This window comes from Ahaetulla prasina, chromosome 4 (genome assembly GCF_028640845.1).
Source record: "Ahaetulla prasina isolate Xishuangbanna chromosome 4, ASM2864084v1, whole genome shotgun sequence".
Taxonomy (NCBI): domain Eukaryota; kingdom Metazoa; phylum Chordata; class Lepidosauria; order Squamata; family Colubridae; genus Ahaetulla; species Ahaetulla prasina.
Genome location: NC_080542.1, coordinates 55556897 through 55584115, shown reverse-complemented (window position 1 = coordinate 55584115; position 27219 = coordinate 55556897). Strand labels below are relative to the sequence as shown.

At 45.4% G+C, this 27219-nt stretch overlaps 2 protein-coding genes and 1 non-coding gene across 7 annotated transcripts in view; 1 reads left to right on the top strand and 2 right to left on the bottom strand.

Moving 5' to 3' along the window:
* The window catches only part of TMEM98 (transmembrane protein 98), a 101344-nt gene extending 82518 nt beyond the window's left edge, over positions 1-18826 (top strand). For all 5 annotated transcript variants that reach the window (XM_058179535.1, XM_058179537.1, XM_058179538.1 and 2 more), the window contains exons 4-7: positions 11393-11426; positions 11585-11700; positions 14931-14990; positions 16553-18826. In XM_058179535.1, coding sequence (XP_058035518.1) covers positions 11393-11426; positions 11585-11700; positions 14931-14990; positions 16553-16760 — 418 coding nt within the window. In that variant the 3' untranslated portion in view covers positions 16761-18826. The remainder of the gene's footprint in view (positions 1-11392; positions 11427-11584; positions 11701-14930; positions 14991-16552) is intronic.
* Positions 11-22743, bottom strand: LOC131196590 (uncharacterized). The gene is made up of 2 exons (XM_058179540.1): positions 22658-22743; positions 11-9233 (listed from the first exon to the last, which is right to left on the bottom strand). Exon 2 carries the CDS (start codon positions 7736-7738, stop codon positions 6197-6199), a length of 1542 nt encoding a protein of 513 aa, XP_058035523.1. The 5' UTR covers positions 7739-9233; positions 22658-22743; the 3' UTR covers positions 11-6196.
* Positions 22744-23276: 533 nt separating this feature from the next.
* Positions 23277-23348, bottom strand: TRNAC-GCA (transfer RNA cysteine (anticodon GCA)). The gene has a single exon. It is a non-coding gene; the product is annotated as a tRNA-Cys (tRNA).
* Between the last annotated feature and the right edge of the window lie 3871 nt (positions 23349-27219).

Here is a 27219-nt window from a genome sequence, read left to right as displayed (position 1 = left end):
GTTGGGCAGCAATGCCTTCCAGGCTGCATAATCTGGAAGAGATTGTTTTTCTTCTGCTGCATGCAATTTGGGACAAAATGGGACCAGAGAATAAAGCCCAAAAATCTCTTCAAATTCCTCTCTTTAAATGCTTAGTACAGAAGTACTACATTGAAAAGGCTTGATAGTCAAGTATTGGACAAATACAGCTGATCCAAACATATTTTTTTCCCACCCATTTTTAAACCAATGTTGGTGGGGAGAAAAAAACTGCATAGGATAAATAGTTAACTTTTGAAAATATCCTTGTTATCCAATAATATTTGTTTTTAGCTGAATGAAACTTTCTTTTTATTATGACCACCATTAACCTTAAACACCCATTTTGCCTCCATATTAGAACTAGACCCTTGGTATTTGCCACATAGGTTGATTTTTGCTTCCCCTCAAAATCTACTACTGATTACTATATCCATCCTTCCATAATAACATTTTGCATCCTCTTATCTCATCTGATACCCTTTTTCCTTGTCTGAGAATGCTGACGGTTTCAGGCCCCGTACTTCCAATGCATCTTATCTTTGCAATATTAATTTAAATGGAATAACAAAGTGTATACTGGGGGAAAGACTAGAACTCTGATGGCGAACCTATGACATGCAGAGCCATATCTGTGGGCACATGAGCATTGCCCTAGCTTAACTCCAGCACACATGCGTATGCTGGTCAGCCTTCTGGGCCCATTGTAAATCGGAAAACGGGCTGTTTTAAGCCTCCGGAGGGTCTCCAGAGGTGGTGGGGAAGGTTATTTTAGCCGTCCCCAGGCTCCAAGAAAGCCTCTGGGGAAGGCGAAAAATGGGCCTACTGGGCCCATCATGCCATCGCATGCCAAAAGCTGGGGGAGCACCGGGGGCATGCGTTCGTGGGGGCAGGTGCATTGAATTATGGGTGCCGGCACCCCTGCATGCAACGCCCCCCATTCCCCCTACTTTTGGCACACGACGGCAAAAAGGTTAGCCATCACTAGATTAGAACAAACCTAATTCTAAGTTATTGGTCATTTGTGCAAGTTATTGGTATGAATTTCATTATTGTTAAAAAAAAAAATGATAAAAGATAATGTCTTTGAGCCTTAACATGTGTGTTTCAAGGTTCCGACTGATGAACTCGAATGAGTCAGCACTCCAAGACTTTCAGTTTCCTCAAAGAACTGCTTTACTTAGTACATCATTAGGGCACGGATCATCTTAAAACCAGCTCTGGCTATTTCCTGCACTTTCAGTACAATTAAAGATTAGACAGCTCCCTCTCTCCTTGTCACAGGTCACATTATGATTATCCAATTAGGTGTTCTGGCATCTTCTTGGTAAGCCTCTTTCAGTCTCTGGCCAGCACCTGTTGGGATGATCTTGGTTCCCATGAGATAGGAAGTTGTTGATATCTGGTTTAACATTGCAAAGCTCCCTTGTCCCCCCAAAGTGCGTCAAACTGAGAAACAGAGAAAATTGGCTGTGATGGGCCCAATCCGTTTCAAAGTTGATAGTCAGATCCCCCTAAAGAGCACCTGGAAATATCAAGCACACACATACATTAGCAGTGGCTGGGTCCCCCCCTGACTTTGGGGAGGACTCCCCGGTTTCTGGGGGTACTTCTCCTGAAACTTTTTTATTAAGTAGTCCACTTTCATATCCCTGGCCTTCACCTATCTAGCCTCTGCTAGTGGATACCCTTTCCACTGGACCAGGTATTGAAGTTTACCCTTCTGTAGCCTGGAATCCAGGATCCTCTTGACTTCATAGTGGGTTCCCCCCTGCACCACTATTGGAGGCGGAGCTAACCTTGCTAGCGGATTTAGTTCTTTTTTTAAATCGTATTTTATTAAGTTATAAGGTATTGTGAAAGTAAATAAGAGGACAATGAAAAGGGAGGGGGAAGGGGAAAGAAAACTGAGGAAGGATAGGGGAGTAAAAAGAAAAATAAGCATTGACTTCCAATTCTCACTGTTACAGTAGAATAAGGCATTAACAACAGATCACAGCCTTTTGCTTTTCCATAATAGTATGAACAAGTCGTTTCTATAAAGATCTATCATCTAATACAGTATTTTCCCATTGTTCAAGCATCACATTATATCCAAAATCCCTTGCCTGCTGAATCATACTATGTTTCACATGTTCATTTTCCAAATTCAATTTCAATAACATTTTATAAATCTTAGCAATAATATGTTCATCGTTATGCTAGTGGACTTAATTCTGACCCTGCCACCGGCTTGAGCAGACTGCAATGGAAAACTGGGTGCATTTTCCCTAACAAAAGCGGCAGTTTCAATTCTATTGTCACTGGGTTTATTATTTTTACTATTAAAAAAGTTCCTATGAATTTTGGACCCAGTTTCCAATGGAATAGTTTCAATTACAGATGTTTTTGTGGAGACGTAGACCTTCTCCCCAATGTGAAATGGCCTCTCGGGTGATGGTCTCTTAACTGCCTGCGCCTTCTGCGTTTCTGTTGCTTTAGCTAATGCCCGTTTTACATTTCCCCATGCACTTTGTAAGGAACCCACCCATTCCATTAGGCTCAAGGAGGAGAGGGGTTCCTGCAGCTATTCTGGCATGGGGATGAATTCCACCCCGTGGCTACGTTAGAGAGGGTGAGTCGCGTGCTACTATGCACTCTATTATTATAGGCAACTTCAGCAAATGGCAGGTGATCTGCCCAGTTAGATTGCTGATGGTTAACATAGCACCTCAGGTACTGTTCTATCATTGTGTTAGCTCATTAAACAGATCTGTTCATACTCGGATGTAAGGCAGAGCTAAGCCCTTGAGATGACCCAATTAACTTAATGAACTCCCTCCAGAACTTTGCAGTGAACTGGACTTCCCAGTCCGAGATGATCCTTTTTGGCATCCCATGCAGCTGCCAGACATGCTGCAGGAACATCTTGGCCAGTCTTTGGGTGGAAGGGAGATTTGAGCAGGTGACGAAGTGTGCTTGCTTGGAGAAAAGGTCTATCACGGTCCAGATTATTGTATTTCCCCTGCTCTCTGTGAGCTTCACTATAAAGTCCATCACTATCTCCTCCCATGGTCAAGTCAGATCAACTATCTGTTGCAGTAATCCTGGGCTCTTCCCTGGCCATTTTTTCATCGCTGCACACAGCACAGCTTTTCACATAGTTCTCTATGTCCTTTTTCATTTGTGGCCACCAAAATTGTCTCCTTGTTAAGTGCAGGGTGTTTAGGAACCTGAAGTGGCCTGATTGCTTGGCATCATGCCTTTGTTGCAAAACTTGAGCCTTAGGGTGCTGAGGACATACAACTTGCCACTCTTCCAGGCCAGCCCTTCCTTCAGTGTAAGCTTTTCCCCATGGTCCTTGTACCATGGGTCGGATTGCAACTCTTTTTTTAGTTGCTGGGTCAGTTCGTTACTGGGATCTGACTGTCTTCTCCTTGGCTACTGCCTCGTCATCACTTGTGCCACTTTCTGAGGGGAAGGAATGAAAAAGTCTACCACCTCCTCCTGACAACTTTTGTATTATGGCAGGTGGGACAGGGAGTCCGCTAGGAAATTCTTGCTCCCTTGGGATGTACTTCAGCTCGAACTCAAATTGGTTGAAGTATTGTGCTCACTGGACTTGCTTAGGTGAGAGTTTTTGGGGAGTCCGAAGCACCTCCAGGTTCTTATGATCAGTCCATATCTCAAATGGCACTTTGCCCCCCTCGAGGAATTGGTGCCATGTTAGCAGCATCCATCGGATAGCAAAGATTTCCTTCTCCCACACTGCTCAATGTCTCTCTGTTTTGGTGAGCTTTCAGGACATGTGCATGGTTGCAGCTTCCCCTCTCAATTTTTCTGTAAGAGAACTTCCCCTACCGGCATCGGCCTGGATAATGAAAGGCTTTTCAGAGTTAGTGTTTCAGGGCTGATTCCTCAGCAAACACTCCCTTTAACTTCTCAAAAACATCCTGGCACTCTATCGTCCAGGTTAGAGGCTGGCTCGGGTGCAGCTTCCCTCCCCCCTTTCCTGTCTTCAGCAGCTCAGTGATCACCAGAGGGAACTTGGCAAAAGAGGGGATAAACTGCCTGTAGAAGTTTGCAACTCAGAAAAACTGCCGCTGCTTACGGGTTCATAGGGCCTGCCACTTGAGTATGGCTTTTACCTTTTTCCGGGTCAATCTCTACCCCTTCCCTTGACACTCAGTAGCCCAGGTAGTCTAGGCAGGTTTTGTGGAATTCACACTTAGATAGCTTAGCCAATAGGTTCACCACTAGAAGCTTTTGAGCATCTGGCACACTTCGTGTGCTCTTCCATTGTTTCAATGAAGATGAGAATATCATTTAGGTACACTAAGACCCCCTTATACAGGTGTTCATGGAGTATCTCGTTAATTAGCTGTATGAACACAGTGGGGGCTCCTTGGAGATCAAACGGCATCACTTTGAATTGGAAGCTCTCCAGCGGGCAATTAAAGGCACTCTTCCACTCGTCGCCCACCTTGATTCTCACTCAGTAGTATGCCTCCCTCAGGTCTAGGTTCTTGAAAATCTTCCCTTTGGTCAAATGGCCCAAGATGTCCTTCATTAGGGGGAGCGGCACATGCATACCCCACTGATCCCCCTAAAATCCACACATAGCCTCAGCTACCTGTCCTTCTCTTTGAACGGTACGGGGGATGCTACACAGGGCTTGGCCAGCTGGATGAACCCTGGCCAGGTCCTTATTTATTTTATTTATTTATTTATTATTTTGATTTTTATACCGCCCTTCTCCCGAAGGACTCAGGGCAGTGTACAGGCAAAAATAAAACAGGCAATACAATGTACAATTTAAAATGCAAATTAAAAAACTTATTTTATAATTAGCCTAAAAAGTTTAAAATATATAATAAACTAAAACCCCATTTAAAATTATTAATAAAAAATTTAGAATCGATAAAATTTAAGCCAGCCCCGCGCGAATGAAAAGATGTGTCTTCAGTTCGCGACGGAAGGTCCGAAGGTCAGGTATTTGGCGTAAACCCGGGGGAAGTTCGTTCCAGAGTGTGGGAGCCCCCACAGAGAAGGACCTTCCCCTGGGGGCCGCCAGCCGACATTGCTTGGCGGACGGCACCCTGAGAAGTCCCTCTCTGTGAGAGCATATGGGTCGGTGGGAGGCATGCGGTAACAGCAGGCGGTCCCGTAAGTACCCAGGCCCTAAGCCATGGAGCGCTTTAAAGGTTGTAACCAAAACCTTAAAGTGCACTCGAAAGGCCACAGGTAGCCAGTGCAGTCTGCGCAGGAGTGGTGTTACGTGGGAGCTACGCGTAGCTCCCTCTATCACCCGCGCAGCTGCATTCTAGACTAACTGAAGCCTCCGAGTGCACCTCAAGGGGAGCCCCATGTAGAGAGCATTACAATAATCCAAGCGAGAGGTAACGAGCGCATGAGTGACTGTGCACAAGGCATCCCGATCAAGGAAGGGGCGCAACTGCCGAACCAGGCGAACCTGGTGGAAGGCCCTCCTGGAGACGGCCGTCAAATGATCCTCAAATGACAGCCGTTCATCCAGGAGGACACCTAAGTTGCGCACCCTATCCTTTGGGGCCAATAACTCGCCTCCAACAGTCAGCTGCGGCTGCAGCTGACTGAATCGGGATGCTGGCATCCACAGCCACGCCGTCTTGGAGGGATTAAGCTTGAGCCTGTTTCTCCCCATCCAGACCCGTACGGCTTCCAAACACCGGGACAGCACTTCAACAACTTCATTGGGGTGGCCCGGGGTGGAAAAGTACATCTGGGTGTCATCAGCGTACAGCTGGTATCTCACCCCGAAGCCACTGATGATCTCACCCAACGGCTTCATATAGATGTTGAACAGAAGGGGCGAGAGAATCGACCCCTGCGGCACCCCACAAATGAGGCGTCTCGCGGTCGACCTCTGCCCCCCTGTCAACACCGTCTGCGACCGGTCGGAGAGATAGGAGGAGAACCACCGATACACGGTGCCTCCCACTCCCAATCCCCCCAACCGGCGCAGCAAGATACCATGGTCGATGGTATCAAAAGCCGCTGAGAGGTCTAATAGGACCAGGGCAGAGGAGTAACCCCTATCCCTGGCCCTCCAGAGATCATCCACCAATGCGACCAAAGCTGTCTCCGTGCTGTATCCGGGTCGGAAGCCGGACTGGAACGGGTCTAGATAGACGGCTTCATCCAGGTATTGGGGTAGCTGTCACGCCACAGCACTCTCTACAACCTTCGCAACAAAGCGAAGGTTGGAGACTGGACGATAATTGCCCAAAATAGCTGGGTCCAGGGAGGGCTTCTTGAGGAGGGGTCTCACCACCGCCTCTTTCAAGGCGGCAGGGAAAACGCCTTCCAACAAAGAAGCGTTGATAATCCTCTGGAGCCAGCCTCGTGTCACCTCCTGAGTGGCCAGTACCAGCCAGGAAGGACACGGGTCCAGTAAACATGTCGTGGCGTGAAGCCTCCCCAACAACCTGTCCACGTCCTCGGGAGCCACAGGGTCAAACTCATCCCAAACAGACTCGACAAGACGTGCCTCCTCTCCCTCGCTTGGATCATCCCAATTTCGGTCCAGGCCATCCCGGAGCTGAGCGATTTTATCGTATAGATAACCAGTAAACTCCTCGGCACATCCCTGCAAAGGGTCATCCCGCACCTCCTGATGAAGAAGGGAGCGGGTCACCCGAAACAGGGCGGCCGGGCGGTTATCTGCCGACGCAATGAGGGTGGAGGCGTAAGAACGCCTCGCCTCCCTCATTGCCACTAGATAGGTCCTAGAATAGGACCTAACTAGTGTCCGATCAGCTTTGGAACGACTGGACCTCCAGGTGCTCTCTAGGCGTCTTCTCCGGCGTTTCATCTCCCTCAGCCCCTCGGAGAACCAAGGGGCCGGACGAGATCTGCGCCGGGTCAGAGGCCGCAAAGGCGCGACACGGTCCAAGGCCCCGGCCGCGGCCTGTTCCCAGGCCACGACTAGTTCCTCAGTCGTGCCGTGGGCCAGATCCTCAGGGAATGGCCCAAGCTCCGTCAGGAACCTCTCGGGGTCCATCAGGCACCTGGGACGGAACCAACGTATAGGTTCCGTCTCCCTGCGATGGTGAGTGGCGGTTCGGAAGTCTAGGCGAAGGAGAAAATGATCGGACCATGACATTGGTTCTGTTACTAAACCATCTAATTCCAGATCATTTAACCACTGTCCAGAGATATAAATCAGATCCAGCATGCCTCCCCCCATGTGCGTAGGGCCATCATTTACTCGAATCAAGTCCAAGGCCGTCATGGAAGCCTGGAACTCCCGAGCTGCCGTCGATAACAAGCCAGCTGATGGAAGGTTGAAATCCCCCATGACTATAAGTCTGGGGGTCTCAACCGCCACAGCGGCAAGTACCTCCAACAGCTGAGGCAGGGCTGTGGTCACGCTGCAAGGAGCCAGGTACGCGATCAACAAGCCCAACTGATTCCTATGGCCCCACCGCACATAGAGGGATTCACAGCCGGCAATCTGAGGAACAGTGGCCTCCCTCGGCTCTAGATCTTCCTTAATAACAACCGCCACCCCCCCACCCCTACCTTGGGCCCTCGGCTGATGAAATGCTCGGAAACCTGGAGGGCACAGCTCAACAAGGGGAACCCCCCCCTCTGGACCCAACCAGGTCTCCGTAATGCCCATAAGGTCCGCGGACTCCCCCTGAATAAGATCGCAAATCAGGGGAGCTTTATTAACCACGGACCGGGCATTACATAACATCAGCCGAAGATCCAAGCTCTGAGGATCATGGCCGCCCGAGGAACGGGTAGGGACTGGGGGGCCGGAGCACGTGATCGCTTTCAGACATTGAACACGTGCTCCCAACTCTCGATACGCCCCCCCCCCTCCGCCATATCTGCCTCTCCCACTTACTTATCAATGTAGTTTCTCAAATCCTCCAATTCTTTTGGGGTCATAGAGTATATCTTTGGTTTGGGGAGTTTTGCCTCTGACAGGATCTCTATCACACAGTCGGTAGGGCAGGGGAATATGGGACATCACATTCCTCTTCACTGAACACCCCCTTCAGGTTCCGATACTCTTGGGGGATGAACTGGGCTTCTGGCTGCTGTTCTGAAGCCACTTTCAGCTACACGCTTCCTCCAGCCTCCTTACTCTGCCATTCACCTTCTCCTGAGCCCCCAACAGGGAAATTGTGCTCATTTTCCTTTCTCCTTTCTGCCATCATATGGTCAGGCCCCACTTTTCTAGCCAGGACATCCCTAGAATCACTACCGCCATCATTTTTGGCATTATTATGAACCAGATGATCTCATGGTACTTGCCTATTTTCAATTGTATGAGCTCATTCTGGGGGAGCCTCCTATTAGGGACAAGTCCACCTGCTCAAACCTCATGGACTGGGGCAGCTTCCTCGCTCGTATTCCTATCTTCAGAGCCATGGACAAGTGGGCATTGGGTGCAGCCCATGTCTATGAGTGTCTTCAATTCTCCCTGGGCTCCCGACTTGGGTGCTACAATCCTTGCCAGAGGATTGGCAGAGAAGGTGCAACCAGCTCCACTTACCATTGGACTGCCTTCTCCCTCATCTACGCTGTCATAACAAGCTGACTGATGGTCCCCTTCAACCAGAGTTCCCTCTCCCTCACTGCTAGGGGAGAAGAACTCTATGGCCTGGTGTGCTATACTCTCTTCCCTTTTGTTGTGGCTTCTTTAGCTCGGTGGGAGCGGATGGCCCCCCTCTTGGTGGGGAAGCATTTGACTGCACACCAGAAGCATAGGATGGCTCTGCAGGTTGGGGTGACCAGGGGAGCGGCCACCGGAACAGATCTGAACCTTTGTCCCAGCGGGCACCATTCTTGGCTTCTCTCCGACTCCATTTCCATCTCTTTGACCTTCCCTGAGTCTTCTCCATCCTCCTGAAAATGATTGGGTAGGCAGCCAGGGCTCAGGACGCCAGAGGTTTTGTTTGCTAGTTAAAGCTTAAAAAGTGACAGCTGGTTTATTGTTAAGGTTCTAACTGATGAACACAAATGAGTCAGCACTCCAAGACTTTTAGTTTCCTCAAAGAACTGCTTTATTGAGTACATCATTTTGGCATGGATGATCTTAAAACCAGCTCTGGCTATTTCCTGTGCTTTCTGTACAATTAAAGATTAGACAGCTCCCCCACTTGTTGTCACAGGTCATGTTGTCCAATTAGGTGTTCTGGGTATCTCTTCCTTGGTAACCTCTTCCAGTCTCAGACCAGCACCTGTGGTGATAGCAATAGCAATAGCACTTACACTTATATCATCATCATAGTGCTTTTACAGCCCTCTCTAAGTGGTTTACAGAGTCAGAATATTGCCCCCAACAGTTTGGGTCCTCATTTTACCCACTTCAGTAAAATGGTTGATGATCTTGGTTCCCACAAGAAAGGAAGTTGTTGATGTCTGATTTGACATTCCAAAGCTCCCTTGTTCCTCCAAAGTATGCCAAGCTAAGAAAGGAGAAAATTGGCTGTGACTGGTCCAACCAATTTCAAAGTTGACAGAGAGGGTTTTACATATGTGTAATAGAAATAGTAATAGCATTTATATACACTTCACAGCAGGGGTGAAATTTAAAATATTTTGCTACCTACTCTGTGGGTGTGGCTTGGTGGGTGGATGTGTCCTATGACTGAGTGGGCATGGCCAACTCAATGTCACTCACAGCCATACCCACTCAGTCAACCCCCCCCCAAGCCACGCCCACAGAACCCAGTAAGGGAAAAATAATTTCTATTCTGCCTTTTCCCTTTCCCTCGCCACCTGTTCTCCCTTCACCTAGGCCCCAGAGTCGCCACTTGCCTCAATGGGGTCAGGGAATGTACCATTCCCCAACTCTGGCCTTTCTCCAGAGCTGCCGCCCACTACCGCCCGCTCGCTGCCTGCTCACCCTTCGCCTTTGGTCAGGGGTCGGGGCCCAGGGATGCCTCATTCCCTGAGGCCCCGGAGTTGCCCCCTGCTCGCCGCTTCCTCAACCGGGTCGGGGAATGCACCATTCCCCGACACCAGCCTTGTCCTGGAGCCGCTGCCCACTCTTCCTTCATCACGAGGCATATACTTACTTTCTTCCAGCGGCTGGCTGCCGGGAAAGGCAAGCATCCAAAAGTTACCGGAGTTGCTCTCCTTGAATATGCTGCCTTGTTCTTTGCGCCGGCTGCGCAAGCGAACACCTAACCTGCCGCTGATAAATAAATGAAATAAACGGGTGTGCGCTTGCGCAGTCGGTGCATGGAACACGCAGCAATGGCAGTGGCAGATTCAAGGAGAGGGACTCTAACTTTTGGACTCTTGCCTTTCCTGGCAGCCACCGCTGGAAGAAAGTAAGTATACGCTGCATGGCAAAGGAAGAGCGGGCGGCGGCTCCGGGACAAGGCTGGTGTCGGGGAATGGTGCATTCCCCGACCCGGTTGAGGCAGGCGGCAAGCAGGGGGTGGTTCCAGCATCTCAGGGGAATGAGGTATCCCTGGGCCCTGGGCAAATGGCGAAGGGTGAGCAGGCAGTGAGCGGGCAGCAAGAGGGCGAAGGAAGAGCGGGCGGCAGCTCCGGGGAAAGACCAGAGTCGGGGAATGGTGCATTCCCTGATCCGGTTGGGGAAGGCGGCGGCTCCCCAACCGGGTCAGGGTTGGGGAAGGCGAGGCCCCGGGGAATGGGCCTCGGCCCCTGACCCGAGGGCGAGCAGGTGGTGAGCCGCCTTCCCGGTGTTCCGGTGTCCAGCTTGTGAAGGCTGGACTGCGGGCCGTGGAGTGGTTCAGGGGTGTGGCCAGCCAGCGATTGCTACCGGATCGGTGAACCTGAACCAAACTCCGCTACCTACTCGCCCGATCCGGTCCGATCCGCTGGCATTTCACCCCTGCTTCACAGTGCTTTACAGCTTTCTCTAAGTGGTTAAGGATTCAACATGTTGCCTCCTACAATCTGAGATTCATTTTACTGACCTCAGAAAGATGGAAGGCTAAGTCAACCTTGAGCCAGTGAGAATCAAACTGATGAAGTGCTGGCAATCGGCAGTCAGCAGAATTAGCCTGCAATACTGTATTCTAACCACTGTGCCACCACGCCACCAAAGTAATGAATGCATTCTTATAGGAGAAAAAAAAAATCAATGCTTCATGCCAGTTTCTTTTCACCCTTCAAAACACACTGGCTGCAGAATGTGCATTGATGTTCTGTTTAATCAATTCTTGAAGGGAAACTTGTCAACTTGGATGGCAAGAGCCAAATTCTTCAAGTGAGCTGAACAAAATGTCATACAGAATGCTCAGAAACAGAAAATCTTGTGACTAAGTAGGAAAACCGAAGACCAGAAAATCATGGAAGCATCCAAATAGAAGACTTTTGGTGAATTGCTTCTCTAATTTGCTGCTATTTTCTTCTTCCTTAGGGGCCTGGTCTCTCACTGCATTGCTATCCTAAAGGTACATTTCTTTTCTTTTCTTTTCTTTTTTTCAAAAATCATAATGTGAAGATAGAAGGTGCACATTCCATAGGAAGCACATGTAAGTCAGTAAGTACAGTTAAGTAGCAGACAAACTCCCACCCCATGTAACACTCATTTATCTTACTTTCTGAACAGATCTGCCACACTCTCACTGAGAAGCTTGTTGCCATGACAATGGGGTCAGGAGCTCAAATGAAGTACCCAGCAAGCCTGAATGACATTATTGTGGTGGCCAAACGAATCAGCCCAAGGTGCGAGTTATAAAGAACTTAAGGGGAGCAGGACTCTGGATTGGTCTAGGGAGAAAAAATCCATTTTAGCCTGAACAAAAGATGGGATATAAACCAAATAAATAAATATAAGGGGGGATGTACAGAACACTATTGTGTGATTATTGTTTAAGTAATTTACTTCTTTATGAAAAGGACTGTTTCAACTGGTCTTACTTTGGATGGGGATTCTTCCATGATTGGGGCAGTTCCCATTGTTGCTCTTTGCCCTCTCTGTTTTTAATGCCCTTGGATTTGCAGGATAGAAGAGGAAAGCTTCAGAGAAGGGGATATGTAAACTGGGCTCCAATTCTATTCAAAATGCTAAATGTATCTGGGTAAATATCACAGGAGCATAAGGAGAAGGAAATACAATGGGGTACCTCAAGTTTCTGTCTTGAGTACAATACTCTCAAGCATCATAAATGACCTAGATGAGGGCTTAATTGGATAGATTACACAAAGCTGGGTGGGGTAGATGTTAACATTTTGGAACACAGACTCGGAATTCAGAATGATCTTGACAGACTTTGAGCATTGGTCCCTATCAGAGGTGAAGTGCTCCTGGTTCGGACTGGATCGGCCAGTCCAGTAGTGATGACGGCGGGTGATTTGGAGAACCAGTAGCAAAAATCCCTGCCCCCCCCCGCCCATGCCCAGCTGAGCCACACGATGATCAGAGCCTCTTTTTTTACTTTTAAAAGCATTTTTTTACAACCTCTTCGGCCAAATAGGTTGTAAAAATATGCTTTTAAAACTAAAAAAAAGATCGCGTGCCACAGCTGATCACCCCCCCTTCTTCGTGCATGCTGTTCTACTTACCCCATGCCTCCTTTTGGCATGCACTGCATGCACACACACTTCGCATTTGGTGCATGGAACATATGCACAGCCAGTGACCCGGTAGTAAACCGGTTCAGATTTCACCACTGGTCCCTATTCAACAAGATGCAATTCATTGGTGAGAAAAGTAAGGTCCTGCACTTAGTCAGGAAAAACCAAATGCACACAGAATAGAATACTGTAGATCAGTGGTTCTATAACCTTTATAGTGCTGCGACCCCTTTAATACAATTCTCCACGATGTGGCGACCCCAACCAAAGGGGGAAAAAAGTGGAAAACTGTTTTTTTGAATTTATTGCACCTGAAGCCATATTGCTAGCGATCTGAACTACTTGCGATTGCCTTGAGGACGGAGGCATTAAAGCGGAGACTCCTCCCCTATTAAGTTTATCACGCCTGAAACCAGATTAGACTAGCAATTGGGAGTGATTGCAGCTGGCTTGAGAGGGAGACATCAGAGCAAAGATTTCTCTTTTTTAATTCATCGCGCCTGAAGCCGAATTCGGCTAGCGATTTGAAGAGCCTGCAGCTGGCTTGTGGAGTCAACCATTGGAGCGCAATTCTTCGACTCGCAAGTATACTTCCCATATTTCTGATGGTCTTAGGTGACCCCTGGCAAATCGTCATTCGACCCCCAACGGGTTCGCAACCCACAAGTTGAGAACCACTGCTGTAGATGGTACCTAGCTCAACAATAATATTTGTGAAAGGGATCAAAGTGTCCAGATGAACCACTGCTTAAGTATGAGCCAGGCGTGTGCTGAAGGTTTCAAAAAGGCCAATGAGTCTGTCTACATCAACGGAGGGAAAGCATCAAGATCACAGGAAGTGATAGTACCTTTCTATACTGTACTAGTGAGCCCACACTTGAAATACTCTGCCTAATTCTACTCAGCACAATACAAAAATAATGCTAAGACCCCAGAAAGAGTATAAAGAAGAGTAACAAATTTGATAAGGGGTCTGGAGCCTGAATCACACAGTCAATGGCTAAGGGAACTCGGTATTAGCCTAACGAAGAGAAGGTTTAAGGATGGCATATTAGGCATCTTCCAATACTTGAAGGGCTGCCACAAGGAAGAGGGAGTCAGTTTATTCTCCATAGCACCTGAGGCAAAAGCAATGGATGGAAGCTTGTCAGAAGGTGATCCAACCTGGAACTAAGGAAGAATTTTCTGACAGAAAATTAAACAATTGGAACAATTTATCTCTCTCTGAGTTGTGTATACTCCATTGCTGCAGGTTTTCAGGAAGATTGGCAATCATTTTTCCTGGTTGAGGATCCTGCCTTGGGCATGGGGTTGGACTAGGTGACCTCCAAGATCCCTTCCTACCCCGTGTTTCTATGAGTCTAAGATGCAGTGAGACATTTATCTTTCTATTTCATAATAACAGAGTTGGAAGGGACCCTGGAGGTTTTCTAGTCCAACCCCCTGTCCAGGCAGGAAACCCTACACCATTTCAGACAAATGGTTATCCAACATTTTCTTAAAAATTTCCAGTGTTGGAGCATTCACAACTTCTGCAGGCAAGTCGTTCCACTTATTGATTTTTTCTAACTGTCAGGAAATTTCTCCTTAGTTCTAAGTTGCTTCTCTCCTTGATTAGTTTTCACCCATTGCTTCTTGTCCTACCCTCAAGTGCTTTGGAGAACAGTTTGACTCCGTCTTCTTTGTGACAACCCCTGAGATATTGGATCACTGCTATCATGTCTCCCCTAGTCCTTCTTTTCATTAAACTAGACATTTCTCTGTGTCAGGTGCAAGGAACAGATCCACATATGAAGGGTTCAGGTTGACTATTTTATTGTGTTCTACAAAAGCTATATAAGTTCTGTACAAGCATCTTCCTGGACTGGTTGTCTTCACTTGGGAATTAGCAGATAAGATTTCAAGGAATTTAAGGGGAGAGGGTCAGGTCTAAGTCTCTTGCACCTGCTCAAAGTTAGTTTCCCACATAATCCCCCCCCTTGCCTGGCTGGTAACTTCACAACACCTTAATTTCATCAGTTTAACCTTAACAACATCTGTCTGAGACGTAAGGTCTACCCTCTATATGAAAGTAGGCAGAGGTTATCCTGGTAAGGTATGTTGCACCAAGACAAATTCCTTGTGTGTGCAATCACACTTGGCCAATAAAGAATTCTGTTCTATTCTATTCTATTCTAAACAGTAGGATAACAATCATACAGGTTCATACAATTCAACAGGAGCAAGCTGTGCTGCTCCCCTGCCATCCCACTTATACTGGACGGACAGAGAGGGGGAGGAATGAGTGGATGGATGGATAGACAGATACATAATTTTTATTTCACTTCTTAATGTATACATTGTTAAATTACAAGTAGCCATCTCTGTTTTCCTCATAGGGTAGATGATGTGGTCCGATCTATGTATCCACCACTGGACCCCAAACTGTTAGATGCCAGGTGAGTAGGCATTGCTTGGGAGGGAACATGTGATTCCTTTAGAGAACAGTGGGCCTCTGTTGCATTGCATAATCAACCTTCCTGCACCATTTTTTTCTTTATGACAAATTTAAATTCTAATTATGTTTTAAGAAAGAAAAAAAACAAGGAAGGAAAAGGGACATGCTATCTTCTCCAAACAGACCTACAATTCATTCTTATTTTTGAAATGATCGCTCATGAGAAAAAGGATAGATGTCTGCTGTATTTTCTAACTATATAATCTAGAAAACAATATACCGTATTTTTCCCACTATAAGACGCGCTGGACCATAGTTTTAGAGGAGGGAAACGAGAAAAAAAATCTGCCTCTGCCTCCCAGCATCCATCCAGTATTCATCTGGCTAGTGTCTTGCAGAAAACAGCAATAGCCTGGTCAGCTTCAGGAAGTTATTGCAGCCCCAGCACGTGGCTCATCAGGGCTCTGCTCTGTTATGCCCACCACTGGTCAACTGAGCTGAGCTGTTGCTGCCACCAAGGAACACTGAAGCCTTCGCTGCCGAGCAGCTGGTTGATGGTTGGATCGGCCTCCCAGAATAGTGCCAATCAGCTGTTCTAGGCGGTGGGGATCGCCATCGCTGATTGCTGCTACCATTCACCAACGATCACCGCCAATGATAGCTGGCAGCAATGAACAGCAGCGGTGATCGGCTGTACTGGCAAACTGTGATGGTGGCGGAAATTGGCAGTGGTGGTGGCGAGTGGCAGTGGCAGCAATCCCCACTGCCTAAAACAGCTGATCATGGTATTCCAGGAGGCCGATCCAACCGCCAATCAGTTGTTCGGCAGTGAAGGCTCCAATGTTCCCCAGTGGCAGCGAATGGGCTGCTGCTACCACACCAACCCCCCTCCCTCTGCCGCAATGTTTGTTCTATAAGATGCACAGACATTTCCACCCACTTTTTTTGGGGGGGAGTGTGTCTTATAGTGTGAAAAATATACTTCTTAGAGAAATCTTCCTTTGCTGTCACTCCCACATTTTAGGATGTCTGCATATGTGGTCCTTCTGGAGTTCTTCATCAACATTTCTCATCGCCTTTAGAAATGCTTCTCTTAATCAGTGCAATCTTTTTTTAATATAATTTTATTTTTAAGTATAAGTTTTTAAGTCTTAAAAACAAGACTAAAAATCAATACAAACTAAAATAAAGAAGGGCAAAAAGGAGGAAATAAAAGAAAAAGCTAAAGTGAAAAAAGAAAAAAGGCAGAAGAAAAATAGAAAAGAAAAAAGATATTAAGAAGTGGGGTCCAATCTTGTTTACAGCAATCATAAGTACAGTTGTAAACTTATCTCTTTCTCTAAAGTTAGCTTGTGACTCTCTTCTTTCCATAATTTCTTCTGTCTAATCATCAAAACCAGAGTTCTGGGTTTTTTTTTTACGCTAAAAGTTCAGCAATAAATGCAGAGCAAGCAGGTCAATTTCGCCTTAAATTTAAAAAAAAGCTGGAAGAGCCTTGGCGGCGGAGTAGGAAAGGCGGGGCTTGGCTCTTCGGCCCCACCCCAATTTCTGTTTCTTTTGCAGGACGACAGCGCTGCTGCTCTCGGTGAGTCACTTGGTGCTGATCACGCGGCATGCCTGTCAGTTCCCCAGCCACATGGACTGGATCGACCAATCCTTGTCCGCGGCGGAGGAGCATGTGAGCGTGCTGCGCGAGGCAGCCTTGGCTTCAGAAGCAGAGCGAGTTCCTTCTGGGTCGGAAGGCTTTCTGCAGGAGCAGTCTACAATTTGAGAACAAGGGGAAGCGGAGAGGGTACCCGTGTCAGAAATGGCTCTGTGGTTTCTCTTCTTCATAGAGCATCGCTGATGATTTTGCATAATGACTGTTATCCTGAAGATGACAGAAGCGCCCCCTCAACTGTTCTAGTCTTGCATCTGGATTAGTGACTGTGAGATATAATCATGCTGGAGGGGGTAGAACAGGGAAGGAGGACATCGTATTATTGTTAGTACTTTTTGTCTGCAATCATAAATATTTTTGCCATGGCATTTGTTATTTGTAGTTAAAGCCAAGAAAAAAAAGGAGGGATTATATACAGGTAGTCCTCGATTTAAGACCACAATTGAGCCCCAAATTTCTATTGCTAAGCAAGGCAGATGTTAGATATTTTGTTCCATTTTATTATTTTTCTTACCACCGTTGTTAAGCAAATCACTGCAGGTGTTAAGTTTGTAACATGGTTGTTAAGTGAATCTGATTTCCCCATTGACTTGTGAGGATATTATAAAATGTAAAATCACATAATCACTGGGACAATGCAGTTCTCATAAATACATGCCAATTGTAAAGTGTCCGAATTTTGATCACGTGATCACGGGGATGGTGCAATGATCATAAGTGTGAAAAATGATGTCATTTTTTTGTGCTGTTGTGACTTAATGGTCAGTAAACAAATGGTTGTAAATCGAGGACTACCTGTATCAAAACTCACATGGGTAGTTAAGTGACAGTCGCCATTATTACAGGCACATAACCCTGGGCCTTGGTGTCTTTGATAGCAATTCCCCTACCCATTATTTACTTGATTCTGAAACATTTTCCAGTTTCTGCAAAACCAATTCTATACTTCTTTGGATTCTAACTCATGTTTTCTTTCTATAGGAAAATAATGTGTATAGTGTAATAATTAGGAGATTGTAGAGGAATGAACAGCTGATTGCATCATTAAATTCCTCTTGCGTAATTGCAGGTTGACTGTGAAACCATTCAGATGTATATAGAGTGAGTTTCCCCTCTCATTCAGATTTGTAAAAAATAGTTCTCTTCATGTATTCATTTATTGCTAATATTAATGTAGGACAAAAACCTATTTTCTTATGAAGATAAATCTGAATGTTAGCTAGCTAAGCTTTAACTAGAACCTATTGTTCACCCAAGTATTTCCAGACTGGGTCTTTTCCTTTCCTGATTTGCCCTTTGCACAGATTTTTGTTTACATACTCCTATCACTCCTATTATCACTACTACTTTCATGAAAACTTAATAAAAAATTATAGCTTCAACCATTTCAGTTTGAAAAGGAAGTATTTATTGACCAAGTTGAATCTTGCTTGCTTAGGCTGTTCATAGTAATCAGCAGCATTACTGAAAAAAATTAACATACATGCAATGCAGATAATGAAATCATTGTCCACTTTTGACAAAAATCTGTCTTCTCTAATCTTTAACCTTACAGCTTTCATAATTCTAAGCCCTAATTCTGCTTCAATACAAAATAATTGCTGGAATAATTGCAGCACCATTTTAATATTAACTATGTAAAATAATGCATTCCAGAGTGCTAACTGCAGAGTTCTCCCACCGAAAACAATCAAATTTTCTGCTATGCACAAGCTTATATTGCTTAGATATCATTTCCCTATAACTTTCCTATAGGAATCATACGTGGATCAAGCTATGTTTTGCTTAGTTCACATTTGCAGAGTTCTGCCAACATTTGGAGGAATAGTTGAAATGCTGGTTGCTACCATTTATACAAATTGGCAACATTGTAAAACACTTCTCTACTTTTGAGAGCATTCAGTAGTGTTGGAAAATACACAGAATAGGGGGAACATACAATCAACAAATGTAATGTTGATAATTGTTTTTTGCCAGCTCAGCAGGGACCCCGATGTAACTTATTGACCACTTCAACTTCAGAAAGGAAAAGATGTTTAGAGTATCTTAAATGTCATTGTCTGACATTTACATTATCATCACATATATTATCATGTATATCCGAATCAAATATTTCCCTACATATGTTATCTGTTCATGTTAGAAGATGCATTTCAATGAAGCTGCTATAAACCAATAATAACCTCAATTCTGTTGTTTTTGTTTTGTGTTGTTTTACTATGCCATTCCTTCTTCCCATGGAAATAAATTAGTGGCATAATCCAGTAGGTTCCATGATATGACAGTGAGGCTGGTGAGAAAATAAATGCTTGTAGGGTCACTTTTGCTGGTAAGGTCAACAGAGGAAGGGTGATAGTGAGAATTATCCAAAAGTGAAGACCAGTGAACCTGTACAGGTATAAGCTTATCAAAAATCAAACCTTGAAGAAAATAATGACATATAAGTGCCAGAGGTGGGGGTCTAATTTTTTTACTACCGGTTCTGTGGGTGTGGCTTATTTTGTGGGTGTGGCTTGATGGTCATGTGACACTGGGTATGGCTTGATGGTCATGTGACTGGGTGGGCGTGGCTTGGGAGTCATGTGACTGGGTGGGCATGGCCAATAACAATAAATAAAAATAATAAACAAACTATATGCAAAACAATAAGAGGTACCAAAAACCAGCTTTCACACTTTACACACACACAACACAACTGACTCACACACAATGTAAAAGCAGCTGCACTTCACCCAAAATGGCCCCTGCAACAAGCAGGAACCTCACACAGCAACAAAAAGCTCAAAAACTTCACACTTTGCACACACACAACACAACACAACTGACTCAAATACACAAAATGCCACATAAAGCTTTGTGATATTTTGTGTGTTTGTGCAGTTAGAGTGAAATATTACAGAAACACACCAAATCTCAAAAAGCTTCACAAATATTTTATTTTATTATTTTATTTTATTTATATTTTTTAGATCAGGGGTCTCCAACCTTAGTAACTTTAAGGTTTGTGAACTTTAACTCCCAGAGTTCCTCAGCCAGAAAAGCTGGCTGAGGAACTCTGGGAGTTTAAGTCCACAAGCCTTAAAGTTACTAAGGTTGGAGACCCCTGTTTTAGATAAAAGCAGCTAAATTTAAAACCTCCTTAACTTTAAATTGCTGTCTAAAAAAACCCAACTCCTTTAAAAAAACCCCAATTAACTATTTTTAATAGTTTACTTACCCTATTGAGGCAGGCAGATTGAGTTGCTCACCGAGGAGATGGATTGCAGGCAGGCAGATTCAGTTGCTAGCTGATGCAACTGATTTCAGCACAGCGAGCCTGAGAGGAGCAGTAATTAGATAAGGGGGGAGGGGGAGGGGGCGATTTTAAAAGCCTGTGATGATCAGGAAACTCATCTGGGATCGCCAGAGGAATAAAAGATTTTAAAAGGCTCCTCTGATGATCCCAGCTGAAATTTCCTGATCTCAGCCCGAACCTCTTAAAAGGATTTTTAAAACACCCTCTTCGGCTGAAGAGCTTGTAGAAAACATGTTTTTTAAAGGTTCTGGTAATCAGGCAATTAAGCTGGGATCGCCAGAGGAGCCTTTTAAAACCTTTTGTTTTTACAACCTCTTCAGCCAAGAGAACCGGCTCGGGGGCATGGCCAGCTGGGCATCGTTACCAGTTCTGCGAACTTGGCCAGATTTTTGCCAACGGTTCTCAAGAACGGTCAGAACTGGTAGCAACCCACCACTGATAAGTGCTCTGTTTTTGCCAATAAAGCTAGACTGTTGTAACATTTAGATGAATCTAGATCAGGGATGAAATGCTACCGGTTTAGACCAGATCACCCGATCTGGTAGCGATGGCAGCTGATGGTTCGGAGAACCGGTAACGAAAATCCCTGGCCCTGCCCCCTGCCCCTGCTGAGCCATGTTTTCTTTTTTTTACTTTTAAAAGCATCTTTTCTTCATCCGAAAAAATGACTTTAAAAGTAAAAAAAAACCTTTGATGATTGTGCGGCTCAGCTGGGATTATCAGAACCCATTAAACTCTTTTTTTTCCACAACCTCTTTGGCCGAAGTGGTTGTTAAAAAAAAGGTTTTAAAAGGCTCCTCTGGCGATTCCAGCTGAGTTCCTCATCACCAGAACCTTAAAAAACATGTTTTCCACAAGCACTTCGACCAAAGAGGTTGTTAAAACAATCCTTTTAAGAGGTTCTGGTGATGAGGCAACTTCAGCTGAGATCGTCAGAGGAGCTTTCAAAATCTTTTTTTCCTCTGGTGATCCCAGCAGAGTTTCCTGATCATCACAGGCTTTTAAAATCATTTTTAATAACCTTTTACAACAGCCCCCGTCCATGCCCACCCAATCGCCCCTTCCCCACTTACCTTATTGCTGCTCCTTTCGGGCTGACAAAGCCATGCTTTACATCAGTTGCATCAGCTAGCAACTGAAACTGCCTGCCTGCAATCCATCTCCTCAGTGAGCAAATCAATCTGCCTGCTTTGCTGGTTGAGGAACTCTGGGAGTTGAAGTCCACAAATCTTAAAGTTACTAAGGTTAGAGACCCCTGATCTAAAAAATATAAATAAAATAAAATAATAAAATATTTGTGCAGCTTTCTGAGATTTGGTGTGTTTCTGTAGTGTTTCACACTAACTACACAAACACACAAAATCTCACAAAGCTGTATGTGGCATTTTGTGTGTGTGTGTGTGTGTGTGTGTGTGGTGGTGTGGTGTGTATGTATAAAGTGTGAAAGTGAGGTTTCTGCTTGTTGCAGGGGCCATTTTGGGTGAGGTGCAGCTGCTTTTACATTGTGTGTGAGTCAGTTGTGTTGTGTTGTGTTGTGTTGTGTTGTGTGTGTGAAAAGTATGAAAGTTAGTTTTTGAGCTTTTTGTGGCTGTGTGCTGTTCCTGCTTGTTGCAGGGGACATTTTGGATAAAGTGCAGCTGCTTTTACATTGTGTGTGAGTCAGTTGTGTTGTGTGTGTGTGTGTAAAATGTGAAAGTTGGTTTTTGGTACCTCTTATTGTTTTGTATACTTTGTTTGTTATTTTTATTATTTATTGTTATTGGCCATGCCCACCCAGTTGTCAGACCACCAAGCCATGCCCACCAATTAAGCCACGCCCACAGAACCGGTAGGGAAAATTTTTAGATTTCACCCCTGATCTGGATGGCAACTCATCCAGAATGTGTCTCTTGGTATTGAGGAAAATCATAACATTTTCATAGGTAAAGTTTGAAGGAATGAAATGACCAGACAAAAGTTGCAAACAAGCCTAGTCATTAAATACTGTGATTCATTTTAGCCTTATGTGACATGATCTCTCTCCTTCCATCTGCAATCAAACTGTCACCAGGGTGTTTTAAAGATCTATGCACAGCAGCACTTTTATTGGTGGTCCTTCAAATTTGTACAAGATGCATAGAGTTGAATCTTTTAGTATGAAGATTCCCTTTGAGTTAATCCAACAACCCTGTACCAACTGTGTGCAGGCAGCTCCCTGCCATGTATCAACATTAGGAACATCCTTTGTGTAAAAATCACTGACCAGTGCATTAAAATGGTAATCATATAGTAGGGCTACACTACTCTGTCAGCATTACAGTGACAGCTTTCATTCTACACTCTTAAGGGATTTTTCCACAAAGCTGAAACAGTGCATTGGTGGCCAAATATTCCTCCTCTCGAAGTATTCATTTCCTTTATGAAGAAAAGGAAGGAAAATCCTAAATAAACACAAAGCTTGTAATCTGTCTCCTTCTTGAGTTTGAACTCTTCCATGATTGTGACATTGCTATAATAATTTATTTTATGCAGCAGATGCAATCAAAATGGAACCTAGAAGATAAGGAAATCCTGCAATCAGAACCACGCTTATTCCTAAATCATTATGCTGCTTGATCCATCCCTCTTCATGCTTCTCATCTATTTCATGATGATGAATTTTATGTGTACGGTCAAAATGAAGCCTAGGAGAGAATAGGCAGGAAACCAAAAGTAAAGGAACTTGTAACCATACCTAGCCTGTTCCTGAAGAAATGCCATGATTGGTGGATATTTTCCCTGCTAGCTGTTTGGGTGTTGAAGCACAGAAGAATCATGCCAACACAATACAAACCATGTGGCTTATCTTGCAGTTGTGAGGAATCACTGCTTCCTGACAGATGCAGATGCAGATGGAGCCGAACCCTTTGAAAAGAAAAGGAGGAGGGCACCGGGGAAAGATCTTTTCCTTCATGTGCTGATTATTGCTTTGCAATTTACCTAGAGAGCTGTTCTTACGGCTTCCTATGAACAACTTAGCAAGCACATAAGGAAGCTCAGTTTCATGCATGTAAACACTGCAGGCACTAAATCGTAGCTGAGAGGAAAGGTGATCTGGTTCTGTAAGTGCGTAATTGCTTCTTTCATTCTTTAGTTCTGACCAAAAACATCAGGAAGGAACAAGAACTGCTGTTTTGAGGAATTAATTATTTTGACTGCTTAGAAAGGAAGCAAACTTTGAAGTGGTAAAGCTCGTTAAGGAACTTGTACGCATTTATTTATACATTACTGCTAAATTCTGATTGGTGAGCATTACTGTGAATGTTAATTTAAGTATTAAAAGAAAAAAGGGAGGGGGGAAAAAAAGCACAGACAGGGGGCACCCGGATTTGAACCAGGGACCTCTTGATCTGCAGTCAAATGCTCTACCACTGAGCTATACCCCCTTTTCTGCTGTTTAGGTTGCTACAGCTTTTTTTCAAGGGAAGGAAGTGAAACTAAACATTCCATTTTGTAATAGAATTGGTAGGAATCCTGTTAATTAGTTCTTCAGGAATATTGTAATTCCTCAAAAAACAAAACAATATAAATAGTTCAATGGTAGAAATTCTTCTTACTGTTTCATTATCTGCCCAAATATCCCTTGGTTTTTTTTTCCAAAAAAAAAAGTAGGGCTTTTTGTTTAGTGACAATAGGAAAGATCCACATAACGCAGGATTTGAAATTGTACCATTTTGACCAAAAGCTCCTTATTCATTAAGCCTACAAATATATGTGGAATATATACTGAGAGACCCCCCAACTAAAAGAAGATCAATATGATTTTAAAATTGGATGAAGAAATACAGGATTAATTATCTGCAGTAAGCTTGTGACATTTGTAACATTGAAAATACAAAATGATCTACAAGCACACAAAAAAAATTAAAAAAAATGGAACAAGGTTAGCTATAATAAAGACAAAAAATACTGAAGTTCTGGAGACTTCTGCTTTTTAGGCTATCAATAATAAAGTAACCAGCAGTCAAGATCTAAGCTGCAAGCAAGATTTGAAAAAGCAGCAATGAAGGCGTTCGAAAAGATATGCAGTCATCAGGATATATCTCTATCTATAAAGATCAGAATCATGCAGACAACAGTTCTGCTGTGACACTTTATTGAAGCAAAAGTTGGACTTTGAAGACTCGGGATAGAAAGTGTACTGACATTTTGAACTTTGTATTCTCCAAGACTCTGCGAATACTATGGTTAGCCAAGAAAATAAACAAATGATCGTCAAAGATATCAAATTAGAGTTCTCACTCAAGGCACAAAGGACCTGGTTCAATTCATCATAACATCACCATATGTGATGGTGAACCTATGGCACACGGGCTGGAAGTGGCACACAAAGTCATGTTGCCTGGCATGTGAAGTGTTGCACATTCCTTTTCTGGGTTTCTGGCGCACACATGCACATCGGACAGCTAGTCTTCTGGTTACTGGTGTGCATGTGTGCACAACAATCAGGTGGCCTTCACATATGCCGCAGTGCCAGAAACTGGAAGATTATCCAGCCAGCTGATTGTTGCGTACACATGTGTGCCAGTAAACAGAAGACTAGGTGGCTGGTGCGCATGCGTACCCCGATACATCCACCCCCTTGCCACCCAGAAGCGCTGTCCCAGTCACCCCCTGCGCCCGCCTGCCTGCCTTGTTACCAATACCGCGAGGAAAGGCCCCGAAGCTGCGCTGCCTGGGATCTACATGAGCTGCTGCAGGGGAGGCCAGGAATGGCTTGCTGGCTGAATGCTGCCCAGAGTGCGAGGCTGGCAGGAGGATGAGGAGTCTCCGCTGCCTCTTAACCAGCGTAAATGACATGCTGCCACAGCCTACCACCACCCTCTCTGCTCCACCGGCTGTTTCTGCCACTGGAACCGAGAACTTCCCTGTCTCCCCGCCTGAGCGGACTTCTTGCACGGCCCCAAGTCTCCAGTGGGGAGACAGGGAAGCCCTGGCCTAGCTGGCAGCTCTGGTCCTTTTCTTTTTCTGGGTTCCGGCGTGCCCCCTTGCCTCTCACAGCCAGGAGAAGTAGAAGCCGCTGGCACGGAAGGGAGCTACCCCCAGAAGGACCGAAGGAGAGCGCAGTAAGTGGTAAGAGGCACGTTGGTTGGGAAGCAGTCATGCTCCCTTGGAAGAACTGGTGGGAGAGGATTGTACCAACCTTTGCCGGTGCAAATAGCCCTGCTGGATGCTGCCCGGAGCTCGAAACTGGCAGGAGGAAGAGGAGCGGCGGTGGCAGACCATTCACAATGGCAAAGTTTGATGCAGGAACCTTTCCAGGCCCAAAATGGGACATGAACTGTACTGAATCCACATGGCATCCCTGCCCAACCCTTGCAATGCTGGGAAAGGAGCCCCCGGCCCCCACCACTGAGCCGTGCTGTCTGACCACCGCAGGGCGAGGTGGTGATGCCCAGTCCAGGGAACACATGCAGCTAGCAGAGCGAGCCAAGAGGGTTTCTCCGCCCTGCTTTGATGGCGGCCATGGGGTCACCTGTGCAGGCAGCCCATCCACCCTACCCTCCCTAGCTGCTGGTCCGCCAAAGCCCCGCCAGCCACACCTGCTTAGTCGGCAGCTCCCAGTGGGGAGGAGTCCAGGCAGGGCAGCAGAGGCCGCATATTTGAAGGCCAAGGTGGCGGGGCCAACACCAGGGAATGGGCCGGTACCCAGTTGCCCTCTGGCCTGGCGACATGTGCTGAGCTTGCCAAAAGACTCGCAGTCAGCCAGGCGAGCATGGCAGGGTGACACAGTTCTCGGCATGAGGCAGCCGGGTTGCTCAAGTGCCACAACCCACCAAGGGAGGGAAAAGCAGCAACAGGCCCTGCCCAGCTGTGGCCCTCAGAAAGCCTGGCTGGCAAGTGGCTGGGGAAGCCTGCAGGCAATGGACTGGCAGGGGAGTCGCGAATCCAGTGGTTGAGGGGCAGAGATTCCACCGAGGCCATCAGACTGAGAGGCCACTGGTTTGAGGCCGCCTGGCTCCCTTTGTAGTCCACACGTGTATTGAAAATAATAGATGAATAAAATTGAAACATAAAAGTGAAACAATCTCAGCTTAAAAGGAAAAAAATTGTATCTCAGGTGAGAGTAAAAAAAATGCTGCCCCGTACACCTGAGCTGGCTGGTCGGGTGGGGAGAGAGGGAAGCCCCAGTTCGCTCATCCTTGTCACTGCCGCCCCCTTGCCCCTAGTGGACATGGAGCAGACCGTTCCCACCGGCAAAGGTTGGTGCAGGAGACTTTCCAAGCCCAAAACAGGGTGGGGAGGGGGCGGAGTGCATGCACATGGGGATGTGGCCCATGCGCAGGGGAGCATGGGGTGGGGATGTGTGTGCATGCACAGTGGGGTGCGCGTTGCATTATGGGTGCCGGCACATGTGTGTGATGTCGTGCACACATGAGTATACTTTCAGCACCCAAGGAAAAAAAGGTTCACCATTACTGCCTTATATTATGTGAAGACCTAGTTCCTCAGAAAAATCTATGTTGCAAAGGTAGAAGGAGAAAGAAGAAGATCATTAGGAGAAAAGTAGGACTCACTTATATGGCAATGGGTACACTATTGAAAGACCTGCAAAAATAGGTTAGGACAGACTGTGGAGAAAATCTGTGCACTCACTAAGATAACTACCAATTTGTGGCCACATAAGTAATCAACCAATCATTTTGACCATTTAGGAAGGGAATTGTTTAAAATGTAATGTCCCGAGATTGAATTTGAGAACTTGGAATGGATATTTATTGTTTATTGAAAAGATTGTTATGCAGGGAGTCATGTAAAGAATGCACAGGATTCCTTACAGGATTCCGTAGGATTGGGTATTACATTATAAAAACTATCTGCAGCCTAGTGTTTGAAGAGGCATTGACTATAATATTCCCTCCCAGTATAGCAAAGAAATGTGGTGAGAGTTGTAGCCTGATACACATGGAAAGTATGTATTCTGCCATTAACCATTTCCAAACCATTAACCAGTTATTGGGGTGAAGAAAAAAAAATGAGGCATATTTCAGAACAGATAGTAGGACAGTGAAAATAATTTTGTACAATGTGTTTTCATAGTTTTAATACAAATTTACCCTGCCTGATTAGTTCATTATTCAATAACTGTCAACACAAGAGTCAAAACTGAATAAATCATGTTCATTTAATCATGGGTGAACATGCTAATACAACCTATTTATCTTTGTTAACAATTGAGTTCAATGAAATGATATTATTATAGCTAACCTGTTTAATTTTTGTTCAGTCAGTAACTAAGGTAATCATTTCTCATTT

Bases quoted from the DNA above. Each gene is read 5' to 3' on its own strand.
- LOC131196590 (XM_058179540.1), bottom strand. From the start codon at position 7,738: ATGTTATGTAATGCCCGGTCCGTGGTTAATAAAGCTCCCCTGATTTGC.